At 48.2% G+C, this 17,311-nt stretch overlaps 4 protein-coding genes across 4 annotated transcripts; 2 read left to right on the forward strand and 2 right to left on the reverse strand.

Annotated features, from left to right (window-relative positions):
- Nucleotides 1–4,188: 4,188 nt before the first annotated feature.
- On the forward strand, nt 4,189–4,771 carry AO090001000678 (uncharacterized protein; the record flags this gene model as incomplete). The annotated part of the gene is made up of 2 exons (XM_023234656.1): nt 4,189–4,223; nt 4,288–4,771. 2 exons carry the CDS (start codon nt 4,189–4,191, stop codon nt 4,769–4,771), a joined length of 519 nt encoding a protein of 172 aa, XP_023089760.1.
- A 1,343-nt stretch (nt 4,772–6,114) lies between these two features.
- Nucleotides 6,115–7,437, reverse strand: AO090001000679 (putative transmembrane transporter; the record flags this gene model as incomplete). Its single annotated transcript, XM_023234657.1, is given in 6 exon segments — nt 6,115–6,250; nt 6,269–6,422; nt 6,433–6,763; nt 6,785–6,930; nt 6,965–7,252; nt 7,293–7,437. The coding sequence occupies 6 exon segments, from the start codon at nt 7,435–7,437 to the stop codon at nt 6,115–6,117; spliced, it is 1,200 nt and encodes a 399-aa protein (XP_023089761.1).
- A 2,107-nt stretch (nt 7,438–9,544) lies between these two features.
- AO090001000680 (asparagine--tRNA ligase DED81) lies at nt 9,545–11,322 on the reverse strand (the record flags this gene model as incomplete). The annotated part of the gene is made up of 2 exons (XM_001819123.3): nt 9,545–9,671; nt 9,734–11,322. 2 exons carry the CDS (start codon nt 11,320–11,322, stop codon nt 9,545–9,547), a joined length of 1,716 nt encoding a protein of 571 aa, XP_001819175.1.
- A 2,928-nt stretch (nt 11,323–14,250) lies between these two features.
- AO090001000681 (putative differentiation regulator (Nrd1)) lies at nt 14,251–16,761 on the forward strand (the record flags this gene model as incomplete). Its single annotated transcript, XM_001819124.1, has 1 exon — nt 14,251–16,761. One exon carries the CDS (start codon nt 14,251–14,253, stop codon nt 16,759–16,761), a length of 2,511 nt encoding a protein of 836 aa, XP_001819176.1.
- Between the last annotated feature and the right edge of the window lie 550 nt (nt 16,762–17,311).

Genomic DNA, 17,311 nt, shown 5'->3' on the forward strand with positions numbered 1-17,311 from the left:
CCCTGTCAAGGGCGTGTCACGGATTTTTGGCAGGCGGGACGTTTATGTCTAAGTAAGCCCACGCCTTGGGAGACCAACACAGGAGATATTAGGTAGTTTAGTTCTGCCCTTTTATCGCTCCTTGCTTGCTAACCCCAGTATTTGATGTAGGATTTCTTCTAGTATGAAAAACATTGTGGTTGATGAGCTGCTTTGAAGCTGGTCCCCCTTGCTTTCCTTTCTCTGTCAGATTCGTACACTCACTTGACCTCAGCGTCGTAGCGCCAAATTGTATATCCCGTAAGAGATATTGTTAGCCGTCTTGAAAATGAAAGGCTTCCATAACAGAGCCTTGTGTTTGGATTGCTAAATTTAACTAGTACACCTCAAGGAGTGCCGTGAATGATTCATGCAGGGAGGCCTTGGCCTAAGGCTGCAACGCTATGCTCGATAGGTGTTAAATCTGGCCCCGTTATGAGTGCCGAGGGAATCGGGTAGGCAGTTGTAATTAGTAAACATCACGCTCGTTGACAGTACGCTGGATGCTTCCGAAGAGCTGCCCATTAATCGCAGAAGAAGACGAGAGAGGAATACTTTCCGTCATCGTTGAAAAGTGATATTCATCGCAACCAAAACAAAGCAGAGTGGCAGATGCTGGCCGAATGCCACTCATAAACTCCACTGCGGCCGGATATAATTTCCAAGCGAGCGGATAGCCGACACCTTTCAGAACTGCTTGAAAAGATACGATCTCGAACGAGCTTTGCCATATAGCTCTGCTGCTATCATGGCGTCACTGACGCTGAACACAAACATGGCAAATCAGTAGGTGTAGGCAGGTATAACAGATACTACTCGGGCTTTTCCTAGGCACAGGCAACAATCCCATAGGTCCCCTGTTCAATCTGATGATGGAACCACAAATAAGAGCAGTGCTGCGTGGCACCCAGAGCATAGTACGTCTCTTCGTCGACTATGATGAGCGCTGCGTGCATTATCCCATCCGCTGACTGCGGTGGAGAAAGACAATCCTTGAATGAATTGCAGAATCCTCCGAATGATAGATATCTTAACCCCCCGTCCCGCCACTGACGCTGGAACTTCGTCAATTTTCTATACTCAGGGGAACATTTCCTCCAGCAATGTTGGCAGACACTATGATGGAACCCCTTCCCGAACCGCCAACCAGCTGATTGAACGTGGTCTGTAATAGGTAACCACCACGATTAGATGCTCCGGTCGTCTCCGTACTGCCTGGCCACTGACCAGTTTTGCGGGCACCAGCCACAGGACTTGATAGTTATCAGATCACCTGACCAGGTTGCCCAAAATCATTACCTGCGGTCAGTTTTTAAGTAGGTGACTTTGAGTTACATAACCCAAGGTTCCCCTGAATGAGCACCTGGACGAGCGTCAAGTGGAGTTCCAATAGAATCATCCGGATACTTTTTCCTTCCTAGGAAGACTCCGATTGGTGCCACTCAGGACCGAGTTACTCGATGCTTCTGACTTGTTTTTTTTTTTTTTCATGCATACTTCCCTTTCCCTCTAAGTAGAGGGAAAGCATATACCCATGTTTAATTGCTCACAAACCTCGCCGCCTGCTCATTGTCCATGTGCCGAACTGTTTTGTTAGAACTATGTCAAGACGCAGTAAACATTGGCCAGTGAAAAACAGCTGCGAGACGCGAGTACATGGCAGAAGTCCATGGGGAATGAAGAAGGCGCTTGGGTTCTTTTGAAGGGCGTTATTTTTATGCCTTGACTGTCACCATAATAATGACTGCCCCTAGACAATTGGACAATGGAGTGATTGAAACCCATGGTGCCTTGTTGCAGTAGACGCCTTGGTCTCGGAAGGGAGCGACGGCATCAACTCGCAATACTCTAATGTATCCCCACCCATCAATGAAACTAGGGAACTGCGATGTTGATAATCACGTGGGACGCCGCAGATAATATCTCATTAGCACTTTGCAGATAGCTTGCGAAGGCCAGCCTCCCAGTCAGCTGCTCTTCCTTCGAGATATTCTTTTTCTGCAATAGAACACTGCCCTGGTATCTATCGCTCGGATAGCTTTTGAGGTCGATAGACCCTGGACGGGTAAAGTTTATCTATCTATCTAGAGGGGTCTTACAACAGCCACGAATTCTGCACATTTGCTTTTTGAGGAAACTCAGATTATTGAGCGTATGCCAAGCAGATCACGGCTAGTCGTTAAGGAGCTCCCTTGGACGCCAGGACAGTCCAACCTAGGCTGCCGTTATCTATTCACGAACACAGCAAAATATTGGAGGCGACGGCGCAGTAATGGAGGCTTTGAATGACAACCTGAGTAAGTATGTATGCTTGACCACTGCAAGTTTCGCCTTCAATGAACCAGACCGATCAGACGAATGCTTAACCACGCACCCGGCCAAAACGTGCGAGTCGGTCACTGAATGAATATTGGAGAAAATAGGACAAGATCAAAACGAGTTGCATCTTGGGAAACTGGCTTGCGGGTAATCTGCGGTGCGATTTTGGTCGGTAAGAACGCGACTTTTTACAAGGGTATGGTGACACAGAGGAACTTCAAACCGGCATACAAGTATCAGACGGCATATCCTGGCCTTCTCAGACCCCAAGCCCAGCGTTATATGGGTGGTATCGTCACTATGATGACTAGCTTTGAAGTGGTTGAGACAGGCTTGTATCATTCGAGACCGTCATGCGTCCGGGAAGGGAAGTGTGGCGGTTGTTGAATTATGTAGCCATAGTCTCCGCAATCTGAAGCTTTGCACTTTTCTCGAAACAGAAACGGGAAATCTAGCTGGGCAAGATTCGAGGTGGCACTTATTTTCAACCGCGCTGCGTCGGGTTCGGAAACGGTTTTGAATTTGGCTAATCTGACGAGCAGGCTATATGGTGTTCCTTCGAGCGGAGTGATGTTGACCAGTATGGCACGATCTCGAAGGGACTGGTTTGTTTCCATGGGACACGCGAGCTGTTCGTCATTGAGCAGACAAAAAGGGAGGGTTTGCAAATTCGCGCCAAGGCCCCACGAGAGAGATAATGAAGAGAAAAGCAACCATCTTCACGTAGAAACGTCTATCCTGTAGACGCTCAGGGCAGTTGACTAGCTTGGACCATGTCTGACCATTGCCTATCCATGGTTAGGACAAGTGGGTGACGGGAGGTCATGCGCGAGTCGCTGATCCCGTAAGTCTTTTCCTAACACTACCCTTTCTATGAAACTCGATCATGATTCGATGAATCAGAAAGAAAATTCAACGCCCAGCAGACTTCAGAGACTGACCAAAAGGCAAATAAAGTGGGTTCAAGCTTTAATAGATCCGTTATGATGTGCCGGGTTAGCGAGAGGCCTCCCGAGAATCGGTGGCGGAGACGAAAAACAAGTCATGAGATTGGCTGGCAGTTTTCTCCGAGGCCCCTATAGCCCCAACTAATCACTGGTTGAAGTCATTGCTCTTTTCTCATTGTCTCCCCTCGAGTGCTGCCGAGGGCATTCCAGATTACTGGCTCTATTCTAGCCTTTGCCCCCGTCCTTCCTGGTAGGGGTACGCGGAAACTTGGAGTGGCATGCAGGGTGATTTGGGCCGTCAAATCGAAACAAATCACTGAGCACCCGCATCTGGTCAGCTGGATGGACCACTGGCAATGGTCGTATTTTTAGCCACCTAGACAGAGAGGAGACCCAACTAGCTCCTCTCAACGTGCTGAGTTCTCGGAGGCTTCTGGTGCCTCAGAGGTGTCGAGCAAATCACTTAAATGATGCTGTTGCGTGATTCAATCTGAAAGATTTCCTTTCTCCTTTCACATTTTGGTTGCTTTTCCTTTTGAGTTATCGGTGGCTACCTTTATACCCATAGAGCCTTAGGAGTGGGGATTGGTTTTATCCTCGTCAACCACCTTGTGATACCCCTGCGACGTATAAGGGTCGCTTGTGTCCGCCAGCGACGTCTGCGCGCCAGACGTACTGACATAACTGCAGCCACGATTCTCGCTTAAACACGTCCGCCAACCAACCCTGACTCCGTGCACCACTGACTCGCTTCAAATTAAAGGCCATATTTCATCGCGTTTCCTTTGAGTCTGATTCTGTATTCGAGCTTGCCACACTCTCATATCAACCGTGTGCCTGCCGAGCGAGTATTTAGTGATCTTCTGTTAAACAACCGATCACAACTGTGAAACCACACAGCACGATGAACAGTCAGAATATTCACAACTTGGAGCAGAGGTAATCGACTTGCAGTATAGAAACTGTGATCGCACATACTTATGTGGTTAACCTCACGTCGCAGTTCCAATAATCCAAGTTCCAACAACGAAAGCTCCAACAACGAAAGCTCCAACAACGAAAGCTCCAACAACGAAAGCTCCAACAACGAAAGCTCCAACAACGAAAGCTCCAACAACGAAAGCTCCAACAACGAAAGCTCCAACAACGAAAGCTCCAACAACGAAAGCTCCAACAACTTAAGCTCGAATAACCTAAGCTCGGATGACCTAAGCTCGAACAACCAAAGCAGTGATAGTGCCCGAGTCTCTGGTTACGAGACTCCGAACACAGATCCCCTATTCACTAGATACGCCGAGGATTCGGATTACTACAGAAGTTTTGTCGAAAAACTTCTGGATCTGGTTTGCAATGAGGATCAAGAGACTGTAGCCCGGTTAGTCTCTATCATCCGTTCTGGTGCCTCCCAACGAGAGATCCTCGCCGTGATTTCTGAAATGCAGAATGGAAACAACCACTTTGGGGAAAATGGTGTCACGGGATCCTAATGGTCAAGACAAGCATGGTGAAAGCTGATATGCTGCAATAGCTCTACACCTTGCTCGTCTCTGCTATCATCATCTGTTGGCATCGATGTCCCGACAGTTGGAAATGAGTGGCCGCCTTGAATGAATACTTGATGATAAGATGCTGATGTCAACCTCCGGATAGCGTCATGCACATGGATCTTGAGGTGGATATGCCGCTTAGTTGACTTGCTTCTTCACTCCCTAGTCCCGTATTAGGTATCCAGTTGGAAGTGGAGATTGACCTGAATGCTTTCCCATTTCCTGGTTCAGCTGACCCTTTACCGTGTTTAAATGGTAGTTCCCACATTACTATGCAGATCCTTTCACCATGTATAGTAATCAGCCCGAAGTTGCTTCATCTCATTGAATTTATATGCCTGGGCACGGATGGTTCAATCATCGCTGCTCCCTGCCATGGCTGGCCGTCTCGTGGGTGCATGACACGGGCATCGGTGAGTATGCTAAGTGGACGTAGCCGCAGCATACCAGCTACGAAGAGCTATCAATCTCACTCAGATCATGGTGTATATCTGGTGCCGAGTGTCGGGTCCGGGTCGGATAACGAGAGGTTTTCAGCCAAACCAGGAAGTCTTCCTCCATAGACCATACAGAGCTAACCAGGCCGATTGTGTCTTTGCTTTCGAAGGTTCCTTGGAATTTAGTTTCGGCGCCAAGCTCCGAATCTCATTTGGCCCATCGTCCAAAAGCCGGGTGGCGAGTTGGACGACTGGCGCTATAAAAGCATGTTCAAATGATTGCTGGTGGTATTATGATATCAACTTGTCATTAGTCTCGATGTAGTTTCAATAGCAACCATAAGTGACTAGAATGATGATAGTCGTTACTATCGTGACTTCGCTGTCGTAGTTCGTAGTTATGAAAGAGGTTTGTTGCTGGAAGGGGAAGGGACGCCACACCCGTATGAGGCTGATTGCTTTAGAATATCCTAACACTAAGACTTTAACCTTGCACATTCACCTGTACCTGTCCTCCTTAATGCCTTCTGTCCAGCCCAACAAGTGAATATTACTATAGTTTGGTATCAGACGCTTCTGTAGTCGTTATCACTTGGATCTGTAGGGTCACTCAAGCTTCAATCGTTGCTTGATCCTACAAAGAGATAGAGGTACTCATCCTAGCACAGCTACAACGGCCAAAGCCATCTTAGCACAGTTGGTGTGGGCCATGCAAGAGTCATTAAGGCTATCTATGTGAGAAGAGATTTAGCTCCTGAGGCTTTCGAGAACAACGAGCGAATATATCAACATGACTTTTGCTTTTGAGAGAGTATGTGACTGGCTGGCACTTCAAGTTCCTCACAGTCACAGGCTGAACCGGAATCGAGGATCATCATCACCCAAACCATTCAATACGTCTTCATCCAGCTGCAATCTATCATCACGCTTTCCCTGGTACCTCTTTTTATTCTCGATCAACAGGCCGGCGGCGAAAATTGTACTCATAATTCAACAAAACATTATCATCGCTAATGAGACCCCATAACCAACAGTGTACAGAGGGGCGTCGTCCCTGTTGAAGATGTTGCTCGCTATAATGCCGCCAATGTTCCCGAATCCAACCTGAATAGCAAGACCAACAGCGCGCTTATAATTCCCACTGAGGTTGTTCGCTATCCACACGATCGCAACGGGGTTGAGCAATATAGTATCCAGTGGTCACGAAGAACACTGCCATGTAGCGGACATGCACATTCAACCCTCGAGATAGAAGGCCTGGCACAATAATATGATATATCCAATGCTCGCAAAGACGACACCGAATATAACATAGCCGTAGCGATATCGCCAGCGATCTGTAAGGAAAGATACCATCCATCATCATGACAACCGCAGCAACGGCCCAGATTGGGATGCTATGGGCTTGACTCTCGATATCACTATAGCCCAGCGAATTCACAATGGAGGGCACGAATAGGGCTGTTGCGTACCCGGAAACAGTGATACCCAGATACTAGTAGATAAGGCTACCCACATAGGCCTCCCAATCAGATATGATTCGTCTCCACGTAGCACCATCGAGTCGGTCCATTCTTGCTCCTTCGCCGACATCGCAAGCGTTGAGTTCTTCCAAAACTTCTTTCTCTTCACTACTCAGGAACTTCGCTTTTTCAGGCCAGTCTGCAATAAGAAACTTGGCCGACAAAGCCGATACAATTGACAGCAAGTCCCCCAATGATGAAGACCCAGCGCCATCCTGAGTCTCCGCCCAAGTTATGCATATGATAAAGAGCGTAAGCTAAAAGACCGCCAAAAGCACCAGCCACGAGGCCGGCAGCCCATAAGAGGGAGAATCGTTTTTGGAATTCATGCCGTTTATAATACATGGACAAGAGATATGCACAGCCTGGAACGAACCCTCCTTCGCAAAGACCCATAAAGAAACGGCATGCAAACAGACCCGATGTGTTGTTGACAACCCCTTGACACATGCATGCAATACCTGATCAATCCATCGTTAGCGGCTGAAGCACGGCAGGCACAGCAGGACCTAACCCAGAAGAAAGTCAACATGCTGATCCACGTTGAGGGAGCGAATCGCTTGAGAAGGACATTGCTTGGGACGTCGGATATGATGTAGGGGACGAAGAAGATTTGCAGCGCATCGGCCATATCCGTTCCTGTCATTTACAACTCCTGTAGAATTCCTAAGACGCTGACATTGCCTAAATTGATTCGGTCTAAGAAACCGAATACAATTACGATCCATAGAGGTATCATCAGATGAAGATCAATCTTCCGCAGAAGCGCCCGTTCCCTCTTTGCATTGACATGATGTTGTTTATCTTCGGAAATGGGCTCCGCCTTATTGAGATCCTGCTCTGGCTGCTTTTCCGTATTGCTCGGAAGGATCTCCATCGGGGATTGCACATCAGGCCTGTCTAAAGTCGGAGGGGCAGGATCGATTGTCACTCGACCTTGGTAAAAGTTGAGTCGCCGAACTGAGCGCCCAAGATATCGAACAAGAACAGAGCATTATTGTGAATCACACGACCGGAATGTGAAAGCAGCTAAAGTTAATAAAAAAAAAATAAAGGAGAGGGAAACGGGATCTCGTGCAATGCAACATCGGTACACGAGACGCATGCAATTTCTCTCCGAACTCTCCCCATCCTGGTTCGACTGCTACCCTGAGGTCCGATTAGACTGTAGATATGGGCTTGCACAAGGACAATGTTAGACCTCCATCTATTCAATTGGGTGAAGTCCAAGATATCGAGAATAACGGTGCATTGGAAACTTATGCTTTGATCGTTTTTCTTTCTTTTTCAATCATACTTATTACGACGATTATTATATTTCATAAGCGCGTATATGTCCTTGTACTCTAGATATTGAGTGAACACGAGCACTACAGTTCAATTACTCCATACCTAGGCTAATGTATGCATGGCTCTTCCCACCATAGACAGCGTCGTACTATACAATCTTAGCTACATGTGCTTATTTATTTTCAACTTACTACGACGCCTACAATGATCTTTCAGAAAAATACTAATAAAGTAATGTATTGACCGAAGTTCTGGTATACTGATCTACCACAGCCATACAGGCTAAAACTACAATCATTGCTGTGAACGGAAAATACACATCAGACCTTGACCATCCGGTGTTGACACGAAGTGACTCTTGTCAGTGGGAGAATTATTTCGTCGCAAAATTCCGCTTTAGAAACCCAATATCATTATCCATACCTTCGTTGATCTCTTGACCCCCTATCAACTAATGACTAGAGTGGACAGGGATTCATGAACCAGTGGTAGATTGACCGTATTCAGTCAACGGGTTGAACCCAGACAGATCCGCCTGTGTAAAGAGCGACTTGTTTGCCGTAAGGGATATTGTAGGTAGCTGGCATAAACCCAGCCCAAGGTGTCTTTTCCGTCCCTCTTTCAAACAATCTCTAGTAGTGCCAAATCTCTAACACAAAAGTCGGCGTTTGCATAACCTCCGTCTTTCGCATCACAACACTAGGAATCGCAGCCTTCTACCTAGACATGACCTGAAAAACCATCGGGTCTTCGATATGGGCCGCTCTCGAATCAAACCTGGGTATCATATGCGCCTGTCTCCTCGCTCCGTACCACCTCTTAGTCTTCATTTTCCCGCGTCTCTTCAACAGATCGCAGAGAAGTTGGTTCTACGGAATTACTGCATAGTTTCGAGTAAGAGCAGAGTGAAGCCCGTTGGTGCAGACTCGGAGCCTATGAAAAAGGTTGGGCAGAGTGTGCTTGATGAATCGGTGGCCGCTCCGGAGGAGGGAGGAGAGACTCCTCTGGGTTAGTCCCAGGGACAGAAGAAGGGAGAATTGCATTATATCAGACGAAGAGCGAGACTCGGGGAACGACGCAAGTGTTTGTTCGTGTTGGATGGAGGGAGGGAAGGGAGATTGAGCTGGATGGGGTTGAGAGCTATAAGCGTTGACCAGTTATAATGCATGTGATATGCTAAAACAATCAATGTGACGGCCGTTGACTTGACGGAATAATGATGGTCTAGTTTCAATCACAATCTTCTACCTGTTGGTACTGCTCAGTTTTACTCATCTAAATCAACGGCTGACGGTCTTTATCCTCATAGACATATTGCCATTCTTTCGAATTGCGGGTATGGTCTTTACATTGCGTCAAAAGGTTTCGTACCTAGGAACTACTGGATATCAAATAAATAGAGCAACTGGGTCTGTATTGAAACGTTGACATATCTATGGGAGTTATCTAATGTATTGGACGGTTTACGGTGTGCAACGGCCAGTAAAGCGGGGATACAAACTGCATTCCCTGACAGTGTAACGGGCGCACAGCCAGGCGAGGAATCGCTCGAGACCGAGACCATATCCACCGTGAGGGGAGGTACCGTACCTATAGCGAAGGAGTTAGTATTTGTTATGTGAGGTTTTGACTCTTGGAAGGGAGCATCATACTTGCGCTGGTCAGTGTACCAGTAGTAGGGGGAGGGGTCCATGCCCTCATGCTTATAGGCGCCCATGAGCTCGTCCCAGTCATCCATTCTCATACTGCCACCGACAATCTCACCGACACCGGGCATAAGGACGTCGACACTCTCGGTGACACGGCGGTCTTCGGGGTCCTTCTTCATGTAGAAAGCCTTAATTTCAGCGGGGAAGTGGGTGAGGAAAATGGGCTGGTTGATGATGTCGGTCATCTTGCGCTCGGCGGCCTCGGCGATGTCATCACCGAACTGGTGGGGCTTGCCTTCTTCGTTGGGGATTTCGTGCTCGATGAGCCATTGAATGGCGTCAGAGTACTTCATGCGGCGGAAGGGACGGCTTGGGGGCTTGAAGTCGGGGTTAAGCTGATTGATAAAGGCTGCGGTCTCAGGTTCGGCCAGGATCAGTTCAATGACACGGCAGATCACAGCTTCTAAGTGGTCTAGGAGATCGGTGAAAGTGATGAAGTCAAGCTCAGCTTCGATGTGAGTATACTCTGACAAGTGGCGACGAGTAAGGGACTTCTCGGCGCGGAATGACGGGCAAACACAGAAGACATCACCCAAGGATGGGAGGCAGGTTTCCAGGTACAGTTGGGAAGACTGAGTGAGATAGGCGTTCTCGCCGTAGTAATCGAACTTAAACAGGGTACTACCACCCTCAACCTGCGTTTGCACCATTGCGGGTGGGGTCACTTCTAGCATGCGGTTCTCCTCGAAAACTTTGCGGAATGCCCGAAGGGTTGCCGCGCGCACCTTCATGACAGCGGAAGCGGTCTCGCCACGAAGGACAAGATGACGGTTGTCGTAGAGGGTCTGCGGATCCGAATCAGGGGCGACTCGCGTGGTAATAGCTTCCTTGTCACCGGCGGCACGACCGATGATAGTGAAGAAGTCTGCGTGAAGTTCACGGTTGTTGGGGGCATGCTGCTTAGGTGGGACGGCACGCATTTCTCCATGGATGGACATGGAGGTTCCGAGGGTAAGAGTCATAATATCGTAGGCCTTGACCATGTCTCCCGTCAGGATGCATTGGAGGTAGCCATAGCCATCTGTCAAGGTAATGAAAACGACATCCTTCTGGGAACGAAGGCGATGAACTCTGCCCAGCACACGAACACGGGTACCAGGGCCCTCCGACTCCGGACTTCCAAGCTTGACCACGGCTGGATCAGTGACATCAAGACGGATTCTGACCGGCTTAGGGAGGGAGGTGTCCTCCTTGATAATGATCTTCTTCGCTTCCTCCAGGACGAGGCGGCGCTTCTCCGCCTCCTGCTTCTCACGGATGGCCAATTCCTGTTCCTTTGCGGCCTTCTTTTTCCGTTGTTCATAGAGGTTGGTGGCCTTCTTCATCGCCGACTTGGTGGCCGGCTTCCACTCCAGCTTGTCGACATCCTTATCAGCGGGCTCGGTCTGGGATTTGCGCGTCAAATATTGGAAACCCTCGCTAGGAGCGTGCTGCAAGAAAGCGTGCACAAGCGTCTTGTAGGGAGCGGATTCGGTTCCGGTCGCGGTAGAGTCGTCCCTACCGACGTCTTCGTCAATGTAGATGGTAGTCATGGTCACCGGCTGGCTCTCTGACTCGTTGTGCAAAGAATGAGTGTGGGTGAGGAAAGTACTGCGGGGAGAATATTAAATTAGTTTTTATTTTGGGGACGTGAGTCACACTCCTATAGAAAAGGTGCACCATGATAAAACGCAGAAAATAAATTGGGGGGAAATATAAGACTCACAGGTGTCAAGTACTTAGTCCAGCCAATGAAGACTATGTAACAACTACCCCAAAGTGAGAAATGAAGACGCCGAGTCGCACAGTGCTTGGATTAAATCGCGTGGAGGGGTAAATTTTTGGATCCAATCTGAATGCGACCTGTCGCGGGAAAGTCTCCCCCCACGTATGCCTGAGGCATTCTATATTCATGCCTACTCTGTAAGGCTTATCCTTGCATACATCAAGAACAAACAACAATTGTTGCTCAGCTTGATTTGCATTAAGTTATCAACATGATTCATGCTAATCATGACTGATCTATAGAGCGCCCCCGAAATACTCGCGTACCTAGTCAAACCGTACTCAAATACAGCATACACATTATCTCCTTGCGGGTTCAAATGCTGTACATAACAGGACAACTCACGTTTTATCCCATGAAACACCTTTGGATGTTCATCAAAACTTGACAAAAAGGTATTCTCCCAATTGTTCAAAAATGAGATAAATTTCTATTCGCCAATGTATCTTATTTATCCAAGATATGAGCCATTGACGGTGATCTAGTTCCCTAAGTGGCTAGTAAGGCTGGACATGTAAGGTTTCTGAACAACATATTACCATCCGGGGAAATGCGGACCGCGGTAAATATTCCTGGATTGGAAACGCCGGACAGACGATGAAACCGACTAGATAGATTCGAAACTTAGACGTTGTAATGCAGATCAATAGCCCATTTTCTCCTTAATATCAAGTGGTATCACGATATGGTATCCACAAGAATCACCATCAAGGAGTCGGTACTCCGTACGCAAGGAAGGACAAGAGATGGTGGATGCCAAGACGTAATGGTTTCTGCAGGCGAGGCGGATCATTAGTTCTTCCATGTGGCAAGAGCCTCCCTTTCCTCATCCAGGAAACCCCACTCAATCATCCAGATCCGCGATGGAAAGAGATATGGGAGATATTTCTGCGTACTCCGGACTCCGTACAGTACTACGGAATTCTCAGTCCGATCTTCCTGATAATTCATTTGGATGAGTATCAGTACACAATAGTATCTCACTCATTTAAGGAATTGACCGGACACAATACAATCCAACATTCGGACGGCATGTGGCTGATACCACCATCGTACTGCTAGCAATATGAGCGACATTTTCTCATCTTTTAAGCTGCATCAGCCACAGCCTTGTGACAACCGCACGGATAGTCTTGAGGGATATTTGACTAAACGACAAAGATGTTTCGCTTGGACACGATGATCTGATATTATTGGCAGAGAGGATCTTTGTGCAAGATCAATTGCAGACGATGGTCTGGCTAACAGGATGACATCTCTCCCTTCGGGGATGGAGATTGTGGTTTTCCCCATCGGCTCTGGGGACGCTTTACTCAACCAGTCAGGTACGAATGTCAATCTTCACTCCACAGGGACATTAATTTCTATTATTATTCCAGCCTCTTGTCTGATGTTTGGTTCACTACTCACTTTCCCCCTTTTACCCCTTCATCCACTCTTCAGCATTTCGTTGAGTCTTCTTTTTGATTAATGCTGGTCTTGAGATATTATTGAATCTTAGTTCCTTTTCTTCTCCACGTTCGTTGCTACATGTTAGTAATTTTGCAGCGATTTTGTTTTGTTTCCATTTAATTTCCTTTTCAATGACTCGAATGTCCTTTTAAGTGAATTTTCGTTCTTTTCTGTCAAGCGGAAGATTTACTTTGCCAGGTATACAGTGCATGCTGTATAAATCCCGAGAAGAGGAAAAGAGAGGGAAAGAAAGGAAAACGAAAAATAAACACGTAAAAAGAAAAATAGAGAGAGAGCGCGCGCGAGAGCAAGAAAGTGTGCGCTGTCACTCATATAGTCTCTTATCAAGCTCATCTCACGCTACGAACAGCCCCTTTTCTCGGGGGCCCGTAGTTTTTTTCTCTCCTCCACTGTCTTTTCTCACCTGCGCTCTGCGAGACTATTAACAATTATTATTTTCTCTCATTCATTTCTCTTTGTCAGTTCCACTTTTCCCTTTTCAGCTTTCTCAGTGGATGTCCCCCAATCGGTCCTTTTTTGGCCTTTCCCTTTGTCAACAACACTTCTTGGGTTCTGCAATTGGGGGTTCATCCTTATTCTTTCAATTAACTAGACCATATTCTTAATTATCCATCTTCTGTGTTTTTCTATTTCCCTTTTGATTACTTGATCAATTTCTCTTTTAATTTCGATTGACTACTTATTTCTCCAGTATTATTATTATATTTTTTCTATTATCATATTTCTCTCTTTTTTATTTTTTATTTTTTTTCTCTCTCAATATTCTTCAATTGACAAGTTGGTCTTGTTTACGGGGATTGTTCACCCGCAGCGCCCCTAAACACCAACTAAGAGGTTTGTCACCGTTCCACCGAACATTGTCTAATGCACATTCCAATTGACCGCTGGACCTCTTTCTAGACACGTCTCAATTGGCCTATCCTTATCCAGGCTTCTTTATTGTTGTTCTTTCTCCGTCCTCCTTTTCGTTCGACTTCACTTGGCCATCTTTTCGGCCGCTATTTTCCTTCACTTATTCCCTTCCTCCTTTCTCCTTTCGGGGGTGATCTTCACGCCGGTTGGCTTTTCGCTCTCCCGACCATTCCTACCACGTCGTTGTAACTCGCACTTCCTTTTACCCCCTGGCCGGTGATATCGATCATTTTACATTAGCCCCAATTTACTTTGTCCCCTCTTCCTTAGCTAGGGGGCTATCGCGTCCGGACCGTTCGTGTTCCTCGCCATGCAAACCTCCGATGCCTCAAACATTCCGAGTCGTTTGATCCCTTCCAAGTTTTCCCACCTCAACGCGGACGATACTGGTTTCTCCCACGGAGCGTACAACTCCAATAGCCTTCCTCTGCAGGGTCTGACGGATCGGAACGCTCGTCGAGCTAATATCCCTGCTATCAATACCGCCGCCAGTCAAAACAACACCGACACCATGGCAGCCTCGGGCACCGCGTTCGACATGAACTTCACTCCTCTGTTGCCGTCCCAACTACTGCTCGGAAGCCCCTTCCAACCGGGAACCCCTTCGGCCTTTGCCTCGCCCCAATTCACCAACTTTGGTGGTTTCTCTCAGGCCAATGCGTCGGCGCACGCGCAAAACCACCAGAATCAGCTGGGAAGCCCAACACAGGCCTCGCAGAATGCTAGTCTGTACTCGGGTATGATGTCCGCCGATAGCATGGGAAACTCCCAATTGCTAGGGGGCCCTCAATCACCAGTTGGTGGTATGGGTGGCTTGGGTAATGCGGCTTACGGAAGTCCCGCCGCGTCGGTAACTCCCGGCCTTCTCTCGGGTACAAGTCGAACCGTGTATCTGGGCAATATTCCAGCGGAAACTTCTGCCGAAGAAATCTTAAATCATGTCCGTAGCGGTCAGATTGAATCTGTGCGCCTGCTCCCTGATAAGAACTGCGCTTTCATCTCCTTCCTGGACAGCAACTCGGCAACGCACTTCCACTCGGATGCAATCTTGAAAAAGCTTGCCATCAAAGGTAATGACATCAAGGTTGGCTGGGGCAAACCCTCGCAGGTGCCCACTTCAGTGGCCTTGGCGGTGCAGCAGTCAGGGGCGTCCCGGAACGTGTACCTAGGCAACTTGCCGGAGGAGATGACAGAGGATGAGTTGCGCGAAGAGCTTGGGAAGTTTGGTCCCATCGATACCGTGAAGATTGTGAAGGAAAAGGCAATTGGCTTTGTACATTTCCTGTCAATCAGCAATGCGATGAAAGCCGTCTCTCAACTACCCCAAGAGGCTAAATGGCAGGCACCTAAGCGTGTCTTCTACGGTAAGGACCGGTGTGCATATGTTTCCAAAACACAGCAACAAAATGCAGCTCAGTTCCTGGGTATCGCACCAGGGTACGCGCACATCCTTAACTCGGCAGATCGGGACCTAATCACGAACGCACTCGCCCAGCAGTCCGTTGCAGCTGCGGCTGTCGCTACATCCGCTGGTGGCGTCAACAACCTGGGCAACCGGACGATCTATCTGGGTAACATCCATCCAGAAACTACCATCGAAGAGATTTGCAACGTAGTGCGTGGTGGCCTTCTGCATCATATCCGTTACATCCCCGACAAGCATATCTGCTTCGTTACCTTCATTGACCCGACCTCGGCCGCCTCCTTCTATGCCTTGAGTAACCTCCAGGGTCTAATGATTCACAACCGTCGCTTGAAGATCGGCTGGGGCAAGCACTCTGGTCCCCTACCCCCAGCTATTGCCCTGGCTGTAAGCGGCGGTGCCTCGCGAAACGTCTATGTCGGCAACCTCGATGAGTCTTGGTCGGAGGAACGCCTTCGCCAAGACTTCTCTGAATATGGAGAGATTGAGCTGGTGAACACATTGCGCGAGAAAAGCTGTGCTTTCGTGAACTTTACCAATATTGCCAATGCCATCAAGGCAACTGAAGGGATGCGGAATAGGGAGGAGTACAAGCGGTTCAAGATCAACTTTGGCAAGGATCGCTGTGGCAACCCGCCTCGCCAGACGGGTAACGGTGGACAGCAAAATCGCAACGGCGGATTGGAAGGCCCGCAATCGCCCTCACCGGCACTCAATGGCTTCCAGCAGAACTTGAGCCATTCTGGCTCCGGGTCCAGCCCAACCCGTTCCGCCCTCTCTCCTGCCCCAGGCTCGACAGGTTCTCAGAATGGCCAGCAGGGTCGGCATCCGCTGCAGACAGTTACATCGCCGTCCGGAATGTTGAATGTGGGGGCCAACAACCCGCTAACCATGTATCTTAACCAAATGTCCGCCCAGCAAGCTCAAGAACAAGAGAACCGCTTGAACGACTCTGTCTCCCTCGCTGCTCTTCAATCCCAGTCTCAACCGGCACCTCAGCAACAGCCCCTCTACAATGGTGCAACCACCAGCGAGCTCACTAACGGAAGCATCGAAGCGCCGCTGCATCAACACAAGCCGTCCACCAGCGGCTTTTTGAACGTCACCAATGGCTCTAACGTCCCTGGACATCACGCCACTGCCAGCACCAGCAGCTTAAGCGTGCCGCGCGCGCAGCACTCTCGTGCCGTCAGCCTGCCGTCCTTTTCTCAGGAACCCTTCGGTCCTATCTCGGGCCAGGCTGGACATAGCCGTGCAGGTGTAGCTCACCAACCGCAGAGTAGCTTCTCCAGCTTTACATCTGCCCTGGGCGGTCTCAACCATGCCGGTTTTGGCCTGGCGATCCAGAACGAAAATTCGTTACCCGGCTGGGCTGAGGAAGAGATCGGAGCCAAGTAATTCCACCTTAATATCTTGAGAGAATTTCCTCTTCCATTCTTGTGCGTGCATCATCTTTAACTATTAAAACCTTTTACTATACGTTTTCTCTTCGTCATGTTCATCTATTGTTTTGAAAACATCACCCGTTGATTACTTTCTTTGTATTGGTTTGATCTACAGTGTTTCTCTCTTTCCTCTTTATCATTTTTTTATTATTATTTTTGTGTGCAAATTTCGTTCTCAGCCAACCCATCTTACACCCTTTAATAATCTTTTTTATACCATCCTTGTATTGCTAGCTGGGTATCATCCCCTTTCCCCTTCCATTCTTCTTTTGGTTGTTTCCATTTCGAGTTCCAGTTGGCTACGAAGGCGGGTGAGATCTCGGCTATACCCCAGACTGGTTGGCTCTGGTCTGTTCTTTGATGTTTATTCTGCTCAGTTGCATATGCGATGCCATTTTGACGGAATCAATCCAGAGCAAACTGCTCCTTTTGCATATTGGATGACGGACAGGGGTTATATAGCTGTGCGGAGGTAATAGGTTCGGGATGACGATGGCAATGGC

The sequence above is a fragment of the Aspergillus oryzae genome, chromosome 2 (genome assembly GCF_000184455.2).
Source record: "Aspergillus oryzae RIB40 DNA, chromosome 2".
In the NCBI taxonomy this organism is placed as follows: domain Eukaryota; kingdom Fungi; phylum Ascomycota; class Eurotiomycetes; order Eurotiales; family Aspergillaceae; genus Aspergillus; species Aspergillus oryzae.